Source organism: Eubalaena glacialis, chromosome 1 (genome assembly GCF_028564815.1).
Source record: "Eubalaena glacialis isolate mEubGla1 chromosome 1, mEubGla1.1.hap2.+ XY, whole genome shotgun sequence".
Lineage (NCBI taxonomy): Eukaryota > Metazoa > Chordata > Mammalia > Artiodactyla > Balaenidae > Eubalaena > Eubalaena glacialis.
Window position 1 is genome coordinate 49,120,990 of NC_083716.1, and position 20,892 is coordinate 49,141,881.

Sequence of the window (20,892 nt, forward strand, 5' to 3'; positions counted from 1 at the left end):
CTTTTTAAATATCTACATTTTGGACAGTAATGGACCATGGCTAAAGGCTTGTATGATAAGGAAGGAGGAGGATGGTTCCCAGCTTGGCACTGAACTTCATTCTGATCTGTGTTATTTAAAATTTAGAGTGATTCAGTTCTTGGTTGGGTGTCAGAGGCTAAAGCTTTTTAAGATTGATCTGAGGCCACAATCAGAATAATAGGAGATAAAGAACCCTGAGTGATTGCTTTTTAAAACGTGTGCAATTTTCCAAGATGCTGCCAGTGGAAAATCTTATCATGCCACTTGTTAAGAAGCATTTCAGAAGTTGGTTCTTCAGACAGTCTCCCTCTAGACAAGATGAAAAATGAAGACTTCCCAGAGAGCCAGCTTTGATCAGGTAGGAGCAAGAGCTGGATTAGAGTGTGAAGTTCACAGAACAATCAGGAAGCCCAAAACCCAGACCAGTGGTAGAAGTGCAGACATCCCGGCCCCTGCAGGAGGTCCCACCAGGATTGTCACTGCAAACTATGGAGGAAGAACCCAGTCCTTCACCATCCTGGGACTCCTGAATCTACACCATACCTTATTTTGTGGCACAAGTGATGGTGTTATTGGGGGAGGGATTGTTCCTAGAGACAAAAAAATGAACAGGTATAGCGGCCAAAATGGTTTCAAAATAATAATTATGACAAGTACTCATATTCATTCAGCCTTTAGCGCTTTACAGCACCAGCTCAGGCAGCCCAGTGAGGAAAAAAGGACAGAGGTTAATGTCCTCATTGTACAAGTAATAAAACCAGGCATCAGCCCTGGACCTGCTTGAGTCCCACATTAAGTGTCAATGTCACAATAATTACAAACCCCTATAATTATTTTTAAATGTTTATATGTATTCCAACTCCTGTAAAATGGTTATAAGCAGACTCTATTCCTTGGCTATGTAATAACTCACAAATCACAACAATAGCACTACTCTTGCCAGGCACCCAACCCGGTGCTGTGGAGGCATTGGATCACGAAAGCCTCAAAACACATCACATTATAGAGGAGGAAATTGAAGCTCGCCTTGTTGCACAGGCATTGGAGGCCCAGTCTGAGCCGTAGTTGTAAGCTTTCACTAGTGACGCCTCCACCATGCTGCCTTCTTCGGTGCCTGCTACAGCCCAGCTCCGTTCCAGGCCCTCTGCTCACTCTATCCCATTTGGTTCCCAGAGAACCCCATTGAACAGAGAGGGAAACTGACGCTAGGAGAAGTGAACCCGTCCAAGCACTTACTGTCAATAAGCAGTAGTGTCAGGATGAAACCAGATCTGTCTGAAGCTAACACCTGTGAGGTGTCCATAACTGTCCCACATCATCTCAGATTTAAAGTGTAATTGATGTTTATCTTTTCATGACTAGGGTAAGCTCTGGGCATGAGACAACTGAATAGAGACAGGTGAAAAGAAATCTTTGTCATTGTTGCTGTTGTTACTGTCATTCATTCCCCTGGACCGAGCTGAGGCCCCCAGACGATCCGGTGCCCTGGGAACTGTTCCCAAGAGAGATCATTCTTTGCCAAACAAGCTATGGCAGCCTCCTGTGGTGGGCAGGGGCTTGTGTGCTCTGGTTAGAGGACTTGGAGAGGAATTGTCAGTAAGTCCAAGGGAAGTTGAGAGGCCTGCCACTCCAGATGTTTGCAGAAAGGAGAGAGAGGGGAAATCACTGTCCTTTGCCTGGGAATAATAGATGGACGTTCCAGGCTGCAGAGAAGCGGGGCAGGCTGGCCTGGCCCTTGACACGTTACATGGGGGAGCATTCACCCAGGGAGTGACAGTGGAAAGATGACAACAGCCCATTACTCAGCCATGGACTGCACCCCATGAATTATCTGACGACTCTTTTATTTTTTCTTCTGTACTTTTACATTAAATTTTCTTATTTTGATGCAAACATTACAGGGCAAAACATAAAAGCTGCCTCACCATTCCCAGCACTCCCTCCCAAAGTGTAAGTTTTCTGTGCCATTTCTGTATATTTACATGTTACTCGTGGGTTCTTGAGAGAGGGCAGAAACAGAAATTGAGATGGGAAAATACTAAATTATTTTTCTAGCACTTCTTTTTTTTAAATTTAACAATTTTGCTTAGAAGCCTTTTTTATTTACCTCATTCTGATATGGCTGTACCAGAAATTATTTAACCACTCCCCCATTGATGGACAAGTAAGTTGTTCCCACTTTTTGTGGTAGGGAAAATGCTACAGTGAGCATCATTATACATACATCCTTGTGTGTTTGTCTTTCCTTGGAACAAATTCTCAAAATTCAATACTAGGTTAAAGGATATTTCATTTTCAAATTATCTCAGACATTACAAAATTACTTTCAAAAAGACTTTATCAAATTACTATCCCATCAAAAATGTCTGAGAATGCCCATTTCTCTTGCTTTCCCCAATATTAGATACTAGCAGTCATTTTATTTTATTACTTTTTATTGACATATAGTTGATTTATAATATATTGAATTAGTTTCAGGTGTACAGCAAGTGATTCAGTTTCTTTTTTTTTTTTTTTTAACATTTTCAGTTTTTTTTTTTTACGGATTATATTCCATTATAGATTATTACCAGATACTGAATATAATTCCCTGTGCTAAACAATAAATCCTTGTTGCTTATCTATTTTATGTATAGTAGTGTGTATCTGTTAATCCCATACTCTTAATTTGTCCCTCCTCCCCAGTAGTCATTTTAAATTAAGAATCTTATGATGTTTATTGACCATTTGTATTTCTTCTATTAATTTCTTGTTAATACCCTTTACCCATTTTTGTACTGGGTTCTTTGTCTTTTATTTTCATAATACATTTTACTTAACCAACATATCCAAAAATTATCATTTCAATATGTAAGCAACATAAAATTATTAATGGGATATTTTACATTCTTTTTTTACGTGATGTCTTTGGAATCCACTTAGAGCATATCTCAATTTAGACACTAAGCTTTCATCAGAAATACTTGGTCTATATTGAGATTTCATGAAATTTACATTTGAAGAAGTAGAGTCACATACCCACATTGTTCCAAATATCCTGTGGTAGGCAGAATAATGTCTCCCCAACGATGTGAATGTTATGTGACAAGGAGGAATTAAGGTTGAAGATGGGATCAAGGCTGCTAATCAGCTGACCTTAACATAAAAATTTATCCTGGATTACCCATGTGGGTCCAGGGTAATCACAAGGGTCTTTTATAGTGGAAAAGGAGACAGGAGAGGAGGTCAGAGTCTGAGAGCAATTTCAAGATACATTGCTGCTGGGAAGATGGAGGAAGGGGCCAAGAGCCAAAGAATGCAGGCACCCCCTAGAAGCTGCAAAAAAGCAGGGAAACAGATCCTCCCCTGGAGCCTCCAGAAGATTGTAGCCTGGTAAGGCCCATTTCAGACTTCTGACCTCCAGAACTGTAAAAAAAAAAATAAGTTTTTGTTGTTTTAAGCCACTAAATTTGTGGTGCTCTGTTAGGAAACTAATACATGTACTTAAAACTTTTCCAATAACTGAATCAAGTGTCAGTGTTTCATAACAGCTTTATTGAGGTATAATTATCATCAATAAACTCCACATATTTAACATGTACAATTTGATAAATACATGTGTACACCTGTGCAACCATAACCACAGTCAAGATGTATCTATTACCCCCAAAAGTTCCCTTGTATCCTTTTGTAATCCCTCCTCCATCTTCTGCCCCTCCTGACCCCTGACCCCAGGCAATCACCAATGTGTTTAGTATGCATTTTCTGGAATTTTATGTAAACAGAGTAATACAGAACATACTCTGGTTTCTTTCACTTAGTATAATGATTTAGAGATTCACCCATGTTGTAGCATGCATTTGTATTCATTCTTATTGCTGAGTAGTATCCCGCTGTATGGCTGTGCCACAGTTTGTTTATCCATTCACTTGTTGATGGCCATTTGGGTTGTGTCCAGTTTGGGGATATTAAAAATGAAGTCCAAATCTCTGTATGGACATATGCTTTCATTTCTCTTAGGTAAATACCTGGAAGAAGAATGGCTGGATCAAATCCTAGGTATATTTTAACAGTTTTAGAGACTGCTAAACTGTTTTCTAAATTGTTTGTACCATTTTACATTCCTACCAGCAGTGTATGAGAGTTCTAGGTCCTCCATACTCACACCAACACTTGCTATGGTCAGTCTTAAATCTTATCTATTCTAGTAGATATGTAGTGATGCCACACTGTGGTTTTAATTTGCATTCCCCTAATGACTGATGATGTGGAGGATCTTTCCATGAGCTTATTTGCCATTCCTATGTCTATCTATATTACAGATATAATAAAGTATCTGTTCAAATCTTTTGCCTATTTTTTAAATTGGGTTGTTTGTTTCCTTATTATTATATTTTGAGAGTGCTTTGTATATTTGGGGTGCAAGTCCTTTACCAGATATATGATTTTCAGATATTTTCTTCCAGTGTATAACTCATATTTTCTCTTAATCATATCTTTCAAAGAGCAGGGGTTTTTTATTTAAATAGGTCAAATTATTAATTAATTGCGCTTCTGATGTTGTATTTAAGAAGTCTTTGCCTAACCAAAGTCATAAAGGTTTTCTACCAGAAGTTTTATCATCTTATGATTTTACTTTTAGGTATATGATTTATTTTGAGTATATTTTTATATGTGATGTCAAGCATGGATCAAAGTTCATTTTTTTACACAAGAATATAAAATTGTTCTACCACCATTTACTGAAAATACCATCCTGCTATCCATATTCCACTGAATTGCCTTTGAACCTTTGTCAAAAATCCATTTGTTTGTTTGTTTGTTTGTTTCTGAACCTTCTATTCTGTTTTATTAACTTCTTTGTCTATCTTAATGCCAATATTACAATGTTTTGATTACTATAGCTTTATAATAAGTCCTGAAATCCAGAAGTATTAGATCTCCAACTTTGTTATTCTGTTTCAAAGTTGTCTGACTGTTGTAGGTCCTTTATATTTCTATATGAATTTTAGAATCAGCTGGGCACGTTCTATAAAACACTACTGGGATTCTGATTGGGATTGCTTTGAATCTTTAGGCCAATTTGGGGAGAATTGACATCTTAACAATAGTAAGTCCTCTGGCCAGTGAACACAGTATATCTCTCCAGTTGTTTATATCTTCTTTCAATTCTCCCAGCAATGATTTATAGTTCTCAGTGCACAGATCTTGAAGATCTTTTGTCATATTTATCTCCAGGTATTTCATATTTTAGGGTGCAAGTAAAATGGTTTTGATTTTCAATTTCCAATTGTTCATTGCTAATAGAGAGAGATACTATTTAATTTTGTGCATTTGTCTTGTATCCTGAAACCTTGCCAAAATCATTTATTAATTCTAGTAGCTTTTTTTTTGTAAAGTTTCATCAGATTTTCTACATAGACAATTATGTTGTTTGTGGAAACACTTTCACTTCTTCCTTTCCAATTTGGACAAATTTTATTTCTTTTTCTCACCTTGTAACAACAGCTAGGACTCGTACAATATTTAATAGAAATAATAAGAATAAACATCATTGTCTTGATCTTGGTCTTAGGGGAAAAGCTTTTAGTATGATATTAGCTTTTCGTTTTTCAGAGATACCCTTTATCAGGTTGAGGAAGTTCTCTTTTATTCTAGTTTGTTGAGAATTTTTATCAGGAATGGATGTTGAATTTTGTCAAATGCTTTTTTTTTTGCATCTATCGGGATGATCTTTTCTCTTTTCTGGTTTATAAATATGGTGAATTACATTGATTGATTTTGGTTTGTTAAACCAACTTTGCATACTTGGAATAAACCCCAGTTGGTCATTATTTTCCTTTCTATATATTGTTGAATTTGATTTGCTAAAATTTTGCTGAGAATTTTTGTTCCTGAGCGATATTGGTTTACAGTGTCCTTTTCTTATAATGTCTTCGGCTGTTCTATATCACAGTAATGTTGGCCTCATAAAATGCACTGGAAACCATGCCTTTTTTTCAGTTTTCAAAAAGAGTTTGTGTAGTATTGGTGTTATTTCTTCCTTAAATGTTTGGTAGAATTCACCAGTGAAATCATCTGAGTTTGGAGTTTTCCTTGTGGGAAGGTTTTTAGCTACAAATTCCATTTCTTTACTAGATATAGGGCTATTTAACTATTTCTTCTTGACTGAGCTTCAGTAGTTTGTGTCTTCTTTTATCCATTTCATCTAAATTTCCAAATTTATTAACATAATGTTTTTCTTAACATTACCTTATTATCTTTTTAGTATCTGAAGAATCTGTAGTGAGGTCACCTCTCTCATTCCAGATATTGACAATTTATCTTCTCTCTTTTTCCCAATTAGTCTTGCTAGAGACTTATCAATTTTATGATCTTCTCAAAGAACTAGCTTTTAGTTTCATTGGCTTTATTATTTTTTTTATTTTTCATTTTATTTATAGCCACTCTGATCTTTATTTTTTCATTTTTTTACATTGGGTTTAATTTGCTCTTCTTTGTGTCATTTCTTAAGGTAGAAGCTGAGGTCATTGATTGAAGCCTTTCTTCTTTTCTGATATCAACATTTAGTGCTATAATTTACCCCCTAACTACTCCTCTAGAGGCATGTAACAAAATTTTATATGTTGTGTTTTCATTTTTATCCAGTTCAAAGCACTTTCTAATTTTCCTTTTTGATTTTTTTCTTTGATGTATGGGTTATTTAGAAATGCATTAATTGGTTTCCAAATATTCGGGGATTTTCCAGAAATTTTTCTGTTATTGATTTCTAATTTAATTCCATTGTGGTCAGAGAACATATGTTGTATTTGAATTTTTTTCCATTTTTTAAGACTCGTTTATGGCCATCTTAGTAAAAGTTTCATGGACATTTGAAAACACGTGTATTCTACTGTTAAGGAAGGCAGCAATTAGGTCAAATTGGTTGATAGTGTTTTTTCAGGTCATTTATATCCTTACTGATTTTTTTGTCTACTTGTTTTCTCAATTATTAATAAATAGATAATGACCTTTTTTTACTATAATCTTCTACTTTCTATTGCTCCATTAATCTTCATTCCTTTCCTTTTTTCTGTCTAATGTCATTTTCTTTCTGCCTAGTTGTCTTTAACAATTCTTGTAGTATGAGTCTGCTAATGATGCATTATTTCCTATTTGTTTTGTGTATCTTAAAAGGTCTTTACTTAGCCTTTATTTTTGAGGGATACTTTTACTAGATTCAGAATACAAGGTTGACAGATTTTCCTTTCACTACCTTTAAAGATGTTGTTCCACTGATTTCTTAACTTACATTGTTTCTGATAAGAAATTTGCTGTCATCCTCACATTTGCTCCTCTGTACATATTGTATCATTTACCTCTGGCTGCTCTTAAGAGTTTCTTTTCATGACTGGGTTTGAGCCATTTGATTATGCCTTCATATACTTACTTTTCTTTATGTTTCTTATGCTTGGGGCTCATTGTACTTCTTGGATCTGTGGGTTTATACTGTTCATAAATTTGGAAAAGTTTCAGCTATAATTTCTTCACAAATATTTTTCAGTTTCCCCCTCCTTTTCCAGAGACTCGAATTACATGTAAATTACACTGCTTGAAGTTATCCCACATCTCACTGATGCTCTGTTCATTCTTTTTACTTCTCTTTGCTCTTTGTTTCATTTTGAGTAGTTTCTATGGCTATATTTTCAAGTTCTCTAGTCTTTTCATTTGCAACATTGAATCTGCTGTTAATCCCATTCATTGTATTTTTTATTTGCACATTGTACTTTTCATCTCTAGAATGTAGATTTGAGACTTTTTTTTACATCCGCCATTGAGGGAGTCACCATATCCTCTGGCCTCAGTCAGATTTTCAGATGTCTGTAGTTCCACCCAACATCCTGACTATCATTTCATAAAAGACCCCAAGCTAGAAACACCCAGCTAAGCCACTCCAAATTTCCTGGTCTACAGAAACCCTATAAGAGAATAAAGGTTTATTGTTGTTTTTAGCTACCAAGTTTTAGGGTAATTTGTTATGTTGCAATAGATAACTGAGACATTCAGAATCTGACATAGGAAGCTTTCTGAATTCTGAGCATCTTCACGAGTCCCTGAAGGTTGTACCACATCCTAGGTGCCCCATTGCTGGGTTTAGACAAATGAGAGGGAGCAAGGCTAATCACTGGGCTGCTTCCCCTCCACCTGCAGTGTTCCTGGAGTTTGTATTTATTATGCTGTAGAAATGATGGATTTTGAATAAACCATCTAAGCTGACACTAATATAAGAAATATACTCTCTCCCAAAGGCCCTTCTGTTGCACGTGCCTTATCCTTTTCCCAGAGGTTGCTGTCTGAGAGAAGGAGTTTCTGGAGCTTTTGTCTGGGGCCTCCACTGTCTACCCACGGACCCTCTCAAGCTGGTACATTCACAAGGGTTGGGGAGGGAGCTATGGTGAGCCAGCAGCAGGCCTGGAGTGGAGCCCGGTTACACACAGACAGAATAGCACATCCTTTGACCGTTACTCCCTTACACCAGTGGACTTGCACTGGTGTGAAGCTAGAGATGAATGAAGTCATTGGCAGCCTCTCAGGACAAACCTGGATATGCAGCCTGAGTAAATAGCAAAACAGAGCACATAAGCTCAGACACAGGGGGAGGGGGAGAGGGGACTAAACTTTGTGGGAAGCTGTCGTGTGACTGGAGTTTGCACGATCTCTTTCTGCACCCAGCTGCCCATCTGTGCAGTTGTAGGTGCAAATGGTATGTCTGGCCCCTTCCCAGGCCCTGCAGGAAGGAGACCAGCCTCCCCCTCCAAAGTGCTAACACTCACTTTGGGCTCCTCAGGGAAATCCCGGACCCCTCTAGTCCAGGGCACTATCTGAGTGGCTGGAGGTACTCCTTGTCCTTCGGAACTGCATGTGTCCAAGGCACAGCAGCTCAACCAAAACCTGGCTCTCCAAGGCCAGCAGGAAAATATCGGATCATTTTAACCCTCACAACAGCCTCATGAGGTAGATACTGTTATTATCCTTATTTTACACTTGAGGAAACATGTGCTGAGTAAGCTTATGGAAAAGGCACCTTCCTTTGGCTACTTACTCTAAGTGCCCCTAGAGAGTGGTTGTCAAAGTGTATCCCTGGGGGCCAGCAGCATCAGAAAGCTGGTTAGAAACGCAGATTCTCCTTTTTTGTTTCTCTTTTTTTTTTTGGGCCACATTGCACGGCTTTTGGGATCGTAGTTCCCCAACCAGGGATTGAACCCGGGCCACGGCAGTGAAAGTGCCGAGTCCTAACCACTGGACCGGCAGAGAAATCCCCAGATTCTTCTTCTTTCTCCAGACTTACTGAGTCAGAAACCCCAGGGGTAGTTCTATTAGTGCTATGCTTACCAGCCAGTTGCTAAACATTTCCATTATTAGAAATTAAATCATACAGACCTACAATTAAATAAATTATATTAAAAACAAAGGTAATTAATGGATAAACAAGGTCCTACTGTATAGCACAGGGAACTATATTCAATATCTTGTCATAAACCATAATGGAAAATGATATGAAAAAGAATATGTATATAAACACACACATATATATATAACTGAATCACTTTGCTGAACACCTGAAACTAACACAATATTGTAAATCAACTATACTTCAATAAAATACATTAAAAAAAATGAAGATAATCAGTCCTCAAAATGTATCACCCCTAACTGTTTGATTTCATTTACTACTATCTATGCTCTAGAGCCTGTTGACCCCTATGGTATCCATGTGGCAGGAACACTGCGGTGCATTTCTTCCCAGTGCCACATTCAATGACGACATGAAATCAGCCATGGAGGGTATTTATATCACAGAAGTTGGCAAACACTACAAATCAGCTTGCCTTATTTTTTTTGGAGAGCCTGTTGTTAAACATTTACTGCAAGACCACCAAACTTGGTACTCTGTGTTTTAACAAGCCCTGGGGTGACTCTCATGCCCTCTCAAGGTTGAGACCTAGCCCGAGGGTTTCAGCTGGAGGCTTCATACTGACTCCTACGTGTCTTCCATCACAGCCTTAACAAATGACATACCGGAAACGGGAAAGCAGACGCCCTCTGCTCTCCTGCCCCTTCCTCTCCCCTCCCCTTTTCTTCCCCCCTCCCAGCCCTCCACCCACAAGTGCCTGAGCAAAATGCTGGGATCAAAGCCGTGCTCTTAACCCTTGGGAAGCAGGAGGGATCTGGGCGACCAAAAGCCAGTTCTGAGGGCCCCTTGCAGTAATGGGGGCCACACTGGGATTCTCCTGAGTAAGTGATGAGCAGTGCGTCCCAAAGGCACAGCCTGGCTCTCCAGGGCAGCTTCTTGCACACAAAGTCAGCCGGCAGCTGCTGTCACAAATATAGGAGGGAAAGTGCTCCATCATCAGACACCCCCGGAGTGCACATCCCAGCTTGCCCTTGCCATCAGTGGGACAAGGAGGCTGGTTGCTTCACCTCTCCGACCTCCATCTGCTTGTCCAAGATGATAGGAATAGTAGTACTCGCCCCTGTGGGGCCTCTAGAAAGATTAAATCCAATAGTTTAGACAAAGAGCCAGGAATATAGTACAAGCTCTGTAAACAAGGGTTATTACTGCTTTTCCATTTAGCTGGAGTAGAAAGTAATGTCAGTGTCAATATTGTTACTCCCATTTTATGGATGACAGATATTGAGGCATAGAGGGAAAAAAAAACCAAAGTGCTCAGAAGTACTCAGAGACAGTTACTGAAACAGCAAACACCAGAGACCCTTCCCGTTAGCCGGTGATGGATCTCATCCACATCCTGTAATGAACACGTTTCCCCATCCTGGGGTTGCAGCCCTGATTGATTCCCGCTAGCCCTAGGTTCCCTAGAAAGAAACCGTTAGTTCAGTTACACCGATTACCATCTGGTTCTCTGGTTTATTGCTATAATTTCTCTAAAGCAAGCATCCATAGGTAAAGACGCCGTTCTGCCTTTACGGTGCTTAAATGAGAAAAAGGCATCTCCATGTGTCCGTGCACCACAAGACTCCAGCAGCCACGTGGAGCCTCCAGTCACCTTGCAAGCCAGGAATTGCCTGGAAAAGATGGGAGTGGAAAGAAGAGCGCTCCATGAGTACACATGGGGGTGGGGACTGGAGGCGACCATGTGGATACAGCAGGTGACCGCGCCAGTCACCTGGGCAAGTGCAGACGCAGGGATGCTGTTCCCCCACCCAGTGTGGAGCCCTGACACACAGTAATAGCTGGGGTTTATTTAGCAAATAAACAGCTTTCACTATGCCAGGTACTGCTCTGAGGGCTTCCCAAGTACTAATTCACTTAGTGCTCACAACAGCCCCACAAAGGAATATTATTATTCCTATTTCACAGATAAGGAAATTGGGAAGTTGCACAGAGAGGTTAAATACTTTGCCTGAGGTCACACAGCCAGTAAGTAGGTGAGCCACGATTTGAACCCAGGCAGTTAGACTGTAGGTATGGTACCTTCCTCGTGGTAGCTCACTCCCACGTAACAGGTAAAGAAATGAAATCTCACCCAGCCAGGAGGGGGCAAAACTGGGCTCACACAGATCTGTGCATCCTTTCCCCCATGTCACCACCTGGACAGTTACGTACAAGAAACCTTCCTCTCCCTGACTCTCCTGCCCCAGAAAACCTGCAAATGGGCACATTTCCCCCCCCACCACCCCGATAATGGAGCCTTCCTCCCTGCTCCTGACTTGGGCTTACCGTGTCTTAACCAGGAGAATGACAACCCTGGGCAGTCCTCTGTGGGCAGAGCTCCTCCAAAGGCGTCAGAAGGTAGTGTCGCCCCACTGGAGCGGGGACCCCGTGCAAGGCCTCATCTGTGCTCGGTCCCTGCCATGGAGAGGAGGCCTGCGCTCCTCCCGGCACCCAGCCTGCACATCCAGGTCCTGGAGGGCTGGGACTCTGACCCGCGGCTCCACCCTCTGCTCCCCAGATCCCTGACCACAGAAGCCCTTTCCCAGCCATCTCATGCTCTCGTGTTTGTGTTTGTCTCTCTATTTAGGGCTTTATTTCTCTACAAGGGACCCAGGTGACTGAACTTCTTCCTGGCCCTGAGGACCCGGGAAAGCACCTCTTTGAGATCAGCCCAGGTAGGCCTGAGCACCCTTCAGCTCTGTGCTGGCGCTGGCCCTGGTGGCCCCGCTGGCGGTGTCACTGCACCTCTGGCCTGGGAAGGACCACCTTCGCAACACCCCTCTCTGTGGGAACGCCAGCGCTGTCTCCAAGCACAGTTCGGAAATTTGGGCCAAATCTAGAGGATATTGCACATTTGGGGGGAATTTAGAAAATCCAATCAATTATCTAGGTAATTAGCTTCTGGTGAGAGGAAAGTGTGGATTTTTAAATTCAAAATAAAACAAGGGAGGTAACCAATCCATGGGGACACCTTAGAGTGAAGGTCCAAACACAATATCTGGGTCACATGCAAATAAGTCCAGGGAAAACCACTAGCACAGGTTCAGAGCATTCAAATAAGCTCTATCATGAATCCCAGAACAAAGCATTGCAATGTGGTGGGAGGAAGGGAAATAATTTAACTCAAAGAACTGCCATCATGTTAGCAGTTACAAAACAGGTTTTTAAAGTTCCCAGTTTTAAAATGTGATTCTTATTGAACTAAGTAAATGTGTCTTGCAAATGAGTCAGTCTGTTTACAGAAGGGCTGGCTGATGAGGTGGTATTTTACTAAGCTTGACCTCCCCTTGATGCAGAGCCTCAGGCAAGGATCTGAGCAGTTTATCCTGAGGTGATCCCCAAAAAGCACGAGGAAGGGAGCAGGAAGGGAGGAGAGCCAGCAGGGTAAGCTGGTGCCACTGTGGGTACCCGGGGCTCAGTTCCAATGAACCGACTCAGAGGTGTCTCACCCAAGGAGTGAGGGGGCTGGGGGTTTACCCACCAACTCCCACAGGCCGTTAACTGAGAGCTGCTCCCTGGGAGGCTGACTCTAGCATTTCTGGCCTGCCCTGCGCTTGGCCAAGCTCCCTGCCTTCAGAGAAGGCCTTCAGGCAGAGTCGCAGGTGCTTGAGGAAAGAGGCTGCCAGTGTGGATGGGAACGGTGAGTGCCCAGGGGTCTGGGCAGGGCACCAAAAGCAGAGGCTACAGGCAGCTAGTCATCACACCCTATCATGTGCCTTCCGAATTTAGACTTCCTTCTGGGAAGTGGTGGCTGTAGACCGAGTGTGCTAGGGCCTCAGTGGAGTCTGTGAGCCAGTAAGTTTACAGTCTCAGAGAGACAGAGCCATCCAACCCCTCTGACGAAGTGACCTGGCTATGGGCTGTACACCATGGGACGCATCAGCCCAGGCTCAGGCCAGCAAGCTATGGCCCACTGGGAGCAGGAGTGAGCGAATCCAAGCCTGGGGCAGGGTGTGTTCACCTTTGCTCTGTCCATACTAGGAACTCCAGGAGGTACAGGCTGCAGGTGAAGTGCAGGGAGACCCTCCCAACTGCCTGCCGCAGATGCAGAATTCAAGTACCGTGGTTTCATTTGGGTATTTCATCTACTGCAAGAATCTTGATGCAGAAAGGACACATTAGAAGGTGGCAACAGAGGGATCCCAGGGTATGGAGTGGAAAATAGAGGCTTGGTTGATTATGGAACAGGAGTAAAGTTTTCTGCCAAGAAGCTAGAGAAGAAATGAAGGAGGGGAGTGAGGTAGGCAGGGCCCTGCCATGTAGGGGAGGGGGAGCTGGACACATGGAAGGAAGGCTGGGGGAGGGGCCAGGGGCCTGGGCCTGGGAGTTGGGGAGGAGTGAGTTGAGGCCAGAACCAAAAGGTGGAGGTCAGCACACACCACCGTGAAGTCAGAAAGGCACTGGACGTGTGCCCCCAGGGACCGGACGGGAATGATCACCAGTGCGCATGCTCTTTATCTGGGTCAGAGCTATTTACAGGAATTTCTTTGACTCTGTGGGGAAGACCCATTTGCCACGTAAGGTAACATATTCACAGGTTCCAGGGCTTAGGACGTGGACATCTTTGTGGGGCCATTATTCTGCTACCACAGTACTCAAACCATCCCTCTAAGGTAAGGGGTACTTCCATGCCTATTTTATAAAAAAGGACACCGGGGGTTAGAAAGGATTGGTGACTTGCCCAAGGACACACAGCTGGATGGCAGTAGGGTCAGGGCTTGTACCTGGGCAGTCTGACTTCCAAAACCACACACTTATGCTGCCCTTCAACACAGGTACCTGGTACAGGTCTGGCATTTTTCTTACGTGGGCCTGAGAGGTCTCAGGACACAGTTATAGAAGGAAAGGCTCCTCACACCCCTTTTTCCCAAGCACAGCAGTGTCGAAGCACCAAATGTATGCAGGTTCCAAGAGCCGCCCTCTTGCCTTTGAATGTGCAGCTGCTCCTGAAAGCCGGGGGTGGGGGTGGAGGGGAGCTGTGAGACCACTCAGGGAAAGCAGGTCAAGTGGTAGGCAGTGTGGAGCCCCAGGCAGCCTTTGGGAAGCGCTGAAAGGAAGGACTCAGTCGCCTCCATTGGATGCATCTTTCTGGCCCAGGAAAGCCAAGCTGCAGTGCATGTCTGCCACACCCAATACCTCAGAGGGAGGGAAACTTGACAACTCTTGGACATGTGATAGAAACCCAAGAATGATAATGCATGAGATCAGTTACATGAATTTTAAGTCATAGTTCTATTCGTGCTCTTCAACAGTATAAAAAAAAATCACGATTTTTCATCAAGATAGAATTTAAAATATGAGGAAAATTATACTGTGAGTGCCATCTAGTGGAGAGATATGCCAATTCCATGACAGGGCATGCGTGTCCTCCAGCCAGCCCGCAACCATCTCAGCCCGGCCATACCTCTGATTCTTTATTTTTTTTAAGATTTTTTTTTTTTTGATGTGGACCATTTTAAAATTTATTTATTTATTTATTTATGGCTGTGTTGGGTCTTCGCCTCTGTGCGAGGGCTTTCTCTAGTTGTGGCAAGCGGGGGCCACTCTTCATCGCGGTGCTTGGGCCTCTCACTATCGCGGCCTCTCTTGTTGCGGAGCACAGGCTCCAGACGCGCAGGCTCAGTAATTGGGGCTCACAGGCCCAGTTGCTCCGCGGCATGTGGGATCTTCCCAGACCAGGGCTCGAACCCGTGTCCCCTGCATTGGCAGGCAGATTCTCAACCACTGCGCCACCAGGGAAGCCCCATACCTCTGATTCTTGATGGGCTCCGACGGTCACTAAATAGTGGGGCTGCGGCTTGAGCCAGTTCTAGCCCCAGAGCCCCGCATCCACCAATAGTCTGAGGCTGGTTCCTGGGTCAGGCTGGAAGGAGCCAAGCCCCAGAAGGGGCTGGGATGCGAGGACCCTCGGTCTCCTTTCCACTTGGGCCTCTTCTCTAGCCTGGCAGTTGCCTGACAAACCCCGCCCCTCCCGGCCCTTCGAAAGCTGTCTGCCCCTTGCAGACTTGATCCTCTTGGCCTCCCAGACCATCACTGCTTGGCACTGCAGGCATCTGGGCACAGGCAAGCTTAGGCCTTCCTCCGAATCTACAAGGATGGGGTAAGGGGTGGAGAGGCCTGCTTTGGCGCTCTGGACAAAAAGTTGCTAAACCCACAACTTGTGCTTATATTTGGTGGGTCGAGTTCGGTGATCCATATAAGTCATTTTGCTAACATCCTTATTCTAGCATTACCATGATGCTACCACAGGGAGGCAAGTCCACTGACTACAGGCATTCAGACGGGAGCCCTAAGTTGTGCTGGCGAGTGACTGCTGGTCCATCACGGCTTCTCCATTGCTGGGCATGTCTTTCCAGAGTCCCCGATTGCAGGTGGCAGAAGCCAGCTCTGGCAAATGCAGACAAAGGGGGAAATGGCCAGAGGCTATGGGGCCACACAGAATCAGCCCATGAGAAGCTGGAGAGATGCGTGTGGAAGGGGCAGGCGGCGGGGCTGCTCAGGGCCCCCCGAGCCAGGAACAGAGAGTGGTAGGTGCTCTGTGTGGGGAAGGCCGAATCCCACAGGCTCTTCAGTCCCGGCTGCGTCGATGGCTCAGGGTCTGAGGTGGCTGTGTTTGAGCCATGAGCCCGCCACTGGTGACACTGGGGTGGTGAGGAAAGGCCTGTCCACTCCAGTGCCTGGACAGACCTCCCCACAAAGGCTCACATAGTAGGCACAAGCACCCCCAGAGGAACTCAGGTGCTTCCAGGGAAGGGAGAGGAGGTGCCCTGCATCAGACAGAGTCCATGGCTGTTTCTTTAGGGACCAAGTGTCCACACTGACCGTGGTTCTTTCTGCAAATCCACACCGGGGTCCCAGGTCCGAGTGCCTTTCCCAGCAGCATTTCCTCCTGGAGTGTGAGGGCTCCAGCGTGCGGGGGTGAGGATAACCTGGGTGAAACACGAATGGCTGCCCAGAATCTCAGAGCGGGAAAGTGCTGTCTTCCGGAGCAGGAGGAAGACACGGAGGGTGTCACTGTGGCTCTGACATCTGGGCCCAGTTCCCATTGCAGAGCGCCTGTCTGCTTTGGGCCCCGCAGACCACGTTCCTCAAGATAAAGTGCTGGAGGCTCTGGTGGGGAAACTGCCCAGTTCAGAGGTCTGGCAGGTGCCCTGCTCTCCCACAGAGCCCCCCGCTGCCTCCTTCTACCACGTTGCTTGGGATCCCCACCCACTCCCCAGACACCGGGTGGGCATCTTGCGGGCAATAGGCCTGGGCAGGGATGGCTTTGAGGCCTTGGGTTTTCAGCTCCACCCAGGCATTGGTACGAGCAAAGCGAGCAATGGCACTCCATGGAAGTTGGGGAGACAGTGGAGTGTACCCAGGCTTGCCAGCGATGCCGCTGTTCCCTAGGGGCAGACATCTGCACGCAGAAAGGAAGGTTCCAGAGGAGAGAGTGGGGAGGCCGAGCGCACGTGCCATGTCCCTGTTTGCGCCTGTTTTCTGCCCTCTTCCAGCAGGGCACATGTGACCGCACGGCAGCTAGCTCTGACCAGTGTTTCAGACTGTCCTCTCCAAAGTCAGGGAGGACTGGACAGAAGCCCGACCCTGCCACCCAGGGCCTGCTTGGCTTTGGACAAGTCACTCAATGTCCCCGTGCCTCTGTCTCATCACTTCTAATTTGGAGATAATAAAGCCAAGTGCCTTGGGTTTGGTGAGGTTGCAGGGGGAGCCTAGTGCCTGGCTCAGTGTAGATGCCAATATTTTTCTATTCTTCCCTCCTCTCTGCAGTCTGTCTGTTTATCATTATTATTAATAACAACAACACAGTTCCCACTTAGCTATCACCTGTAAGTTATCAGTCCTAATACTGTGTGATGAGTGCCCCAATAGGGGTGTTCTCAGGGCTGAGAGCCCAGAGCAGAGGGTGAGGATGGCTCGCCTGGGTGGTTAGGGAAGATTTCACCCAAGCTAAACCTTGACAGGGAAGTGAAAATAACCCAGCTGAGCAAACAAGAGAAGGTCATCCCCAAATGATGGGGGGATAGAGTACACAAAGGCACAGAGGCCTGGAGAAGGATTCTGTGGGGGAGACTTGTGGTGTAGAGGACCAAGGAGGAAAGGTGGGCAGGGGCCAGGTCACGAAGGGCCTTGGATGCTGGACAAAGAGGCTTGGACTTTAGCCACTGCACTTCTTCAGCAGGCAGGAGGGATGGTTAAAACCGGAACTGTGTGTTAGAAAAACCACTAATGTAATGATGGGGGGATTGCAAGGACCCGGCAGGAGATGAGGAGGTAAGCTGCCACTCCTCGTTACCACCGGCCATGCTCTGCCCTGACCCTCGCCCCAACCAATGTCCACAGAGGAGACCACCCTGCCCTGCCAAAGCGCTCACCGTCGGGGAGGCAACTCAGAAGCCAGGCCACTTAAAGCGGAGCTCTGATTCTTCCTGTGCAGTTCCAAGCTCATGCGCCAAGTTCTTAGCAAGGGGGCCCTGATCATGCATATGCTTTTGGGGTCTAAGTGGGTCCCAGACCCAGCTCAGTCTCTAACTTGCTGGGGAAACCAGATCAGATTTCCTTGGTTTCTCCAACTGCAGGATAAGAGGGCCTCCGAGGTGTCCACCTGCCCTAGTAGAATGGCGCCAGAAGAATGGCCTTCCATAACCAAGCTTCCCCTGCGAGAATGGGTTCCAGCAGTTTCTTACGGCTACACTGGATCTTTGAAGCCTCTCTCGGCCATTGAGCTTACAGCTGCCTGTCCTTATCTGCCTGCAGCTTGAAGCAGATAGGAGAACTGCTGCCTGCTATCTGTGAGGCCTGACCTTGAAGCGAAGCCAGCACACACAGATTACTCTGTGGAAGTAGACTGATACGGTGCTCCTGACATCCCCAGCACATCGCTCATCTCATTAGCCGCCTCCTGAGCAGGATGCCAATCTCAGCCTATCTCGGCACCTGGTACCAGCCAGCCAGCCTATCAGCCTGACCCCGGGTGGCCCTGCTGAGTTTGCCTGCAGAGCGCCAGACGGTGGGTAATGACTAGAAATGAAATTAGATGAGCAGTTCACAAGCGCTCCCCACCCCTGAGGGTGGGAGAATCAGCAAATACAGGAGTGGTTTCTGGAACTTCCCTGCTTTGTGGTCTGGCCCTACTGTCTTAACCTCACTTTTCTTAACAAAACACAGGACCAGGTACGGGAAACTCCCACTGATGTCTCTGGAAGTAGATGCCCTTGAAGAGGAGGTTGCAGTTCATTCCTTTGGCCAAAATCATGTTCTAGAGCCGCCCTGTTCAATAGAAATATAAAGCGAGCGGCGCTTGTAATGAAATTGACAATCCCCTTGCTCAGTTACACCAGCTGCATTTCAAGTTCTCAGCAGCCACATGCGTGTGGTGGAGCCGTACTGCACAGCGCAGGCCCGGATGAGGAGGCGACTGGGTGCAATGCCTGACACAGAATAGGTGCTCAACAGGTGCTCCTAAAATGAAGGGGAGGGAGGAAGGAGGAGGAGCAACTGGGGGAAAAGCCTAGGTTTTGAAGTCAGACACCAAGATTCACATTTTAGTTCCACCACTCACTAATGGCAAGAACTTGGGCCAATAACTTACATTCTCTGAGTCTCATTTTCATCATCTGATAATAGAAATAAAACTACCTACTTGGCAAGAAGGCTGTGAACATCAAGTGAACTAAGATACGTGGACGTGCAGAGAGCACTCCTCCGCTCTCCACCAGCCCGTTCTCTCTCTCCCCTTCCTCCCTCCCTCCCTCCTTCCTCTCTCCTCTCTCTCTCCCTCCCTCCTTCTCTCCTCTTCCTCTCTCTCCCTCCCTCTCTCCCTTTCTTTCAACTCCTATTTAATCTACCATATACAAGCAAACTTCAAATAAGATTTCAAATTTCTTTAGTTTATGGCTTTCAAAACAAACAAATCCCAGCTCTCCAGCAGTTGTTCTCAAGTTTTCCTGTGTATCAGAATCCCCTGGAGCACTTGTCAAAACCTAGAATGCTGGGCTCATCCCCAAAGTTATGGATTCCAGGGTCTGGGACGGGGCCAGAGGACCTGCATTTCTAATGCGCTCCCAGGTGATGCTGTGCTGCTGGCCTGGGACCACACTTTGACAGATTGAAAGGGAGCTCACGGAAGAAAGGGGAAATTTTATATCTGATGCCTTTGATGGTGCTTTTTCCCTGCTTTTTGAAGACGGAGCGCTGCATTTTTATTTTGCACTGGGCCCCACAAATTAGGTACTTGGTCCTGAGTACAGTGGAGGGGCAGCTACAGGAGCAAGGAGCCCAGAGGCTGTGTTCACGGAGACATGAGTCTGGAATAAAGGAGGTGATGATCCCGGCACTGTGCTACGAGGGCCTTATGCGAACGAGGCTGAGCTGCTCCACTGTGGTGGGAAGAGGGCACCAAGGGGCTTGACGGCCTCATGGAGCACTGTGACACGGGAGCAGGTGTAGCTATTCTTTGTGGGAGCCTAGGGACAGACCAGGCACGGGGTTTTCTATTTGTTGTTTAAATGGCGCACTCCCTTGGGTGGAGGAGATACTTGTGGGATGAGAGGAGACCACTCACAGGCACCCAGGGTCCCCCGAGGTGCAGCGCACACGCCCACCAGCTGCGGGTCTCCCTCTCGGCAGCCACTGGCCCGCGGCGCCGTGCCCCGTCCTGGGCGAGGAAGTCCAGCCAGGCATCTCCCTTTCCCGCAGCCCGATGCCCTACCCTGTGCACTGGTGCTGTCAACCAGGGCTGGGACTGTCACCACCGTGCTCCACCCTGAGACTGTGCTGGGTTGGTGGCCCTGACCCCAGCCCTCTGCCAGACTAGGGGAAGGGGGTGGCAGCAGTCACTGGGGGGAGGGGGGAGGGGGGCTGTTGGCCTGGGGCACCAGGAGACAGCGGGTGGCTCAGCATCCCTGGAAGCAGGAGGCTGCCAGGGGCAGGACCACCGGAGAATTGAGGTTCCAAGGCCTTGCACACGCTCCCCTGGCCCATCAGAGTTCACTTACAAAACACAAATTTAAAGGCAAAATTGTTGACAACCTCAAGACAGCCACCAGAGAGCAGTGAATTCCTAACGCAGGGTCCTTCTGAGCAGGGGCCCTGTGCACCCGCCCTGGTCGCAGGCCCTTCAGCCCTGACTGTGGGCTTCTGGACGTAAACGCAGGACCTGACTTTCTGTTCTCTTGCACTAGACTCCAGCCTGTGAACTCAGCCTAACACCCCTGTTGACCTCTTCTTGCAAATTCACTAGCCCTCAGAGCCTCCAGTCATAAATGAATTCAGTCCACATCTTATCAGTGTCTTTATCCCATTCATAAACTTGGCACCCAGAAGGGATGTGGCTTCTCCAGGGGCTGAGTGTGCCCCACCATCATAGCCCAGCCCTGTGTTCTTCCCGTCCATCCCTTGCCCTGGGCCCGAAGCCACTGCTGCCCTGTCCTCTCCCTTTGGGCCTGTTAATAGAG

General features: G+C 46.0%; 1 protein-coding gene across 2 annotated transcripts in view; it reads left to right on the forward strand.

Moving 5' to 3' along the window:
* The window catches only part of ARHGAP22 (Rho GTPase activating protein 22), a 155,078-nt gene that overhangs the window by 38,919 nt on the left and 95,267 nt on the right, over nt 1-20,892 (forward strand). Inside the window, exon 3 of one of the 2 annotated variants that reach the window (XM_061196359.1) lies at nt 12,024-12,111. In XM_061196359.1, coding sequence (XP_061052342.1) covers nt 12,024-12,111 — 88 coding nt within the window. Of the gene's footprint in view, nt 1-12,023; nt 12,112-18,371; nt 18,447-20,892 lie in introns of those variants that run through there. The other variant, XM_061196369.1, reaches the window with a different exon arrangement.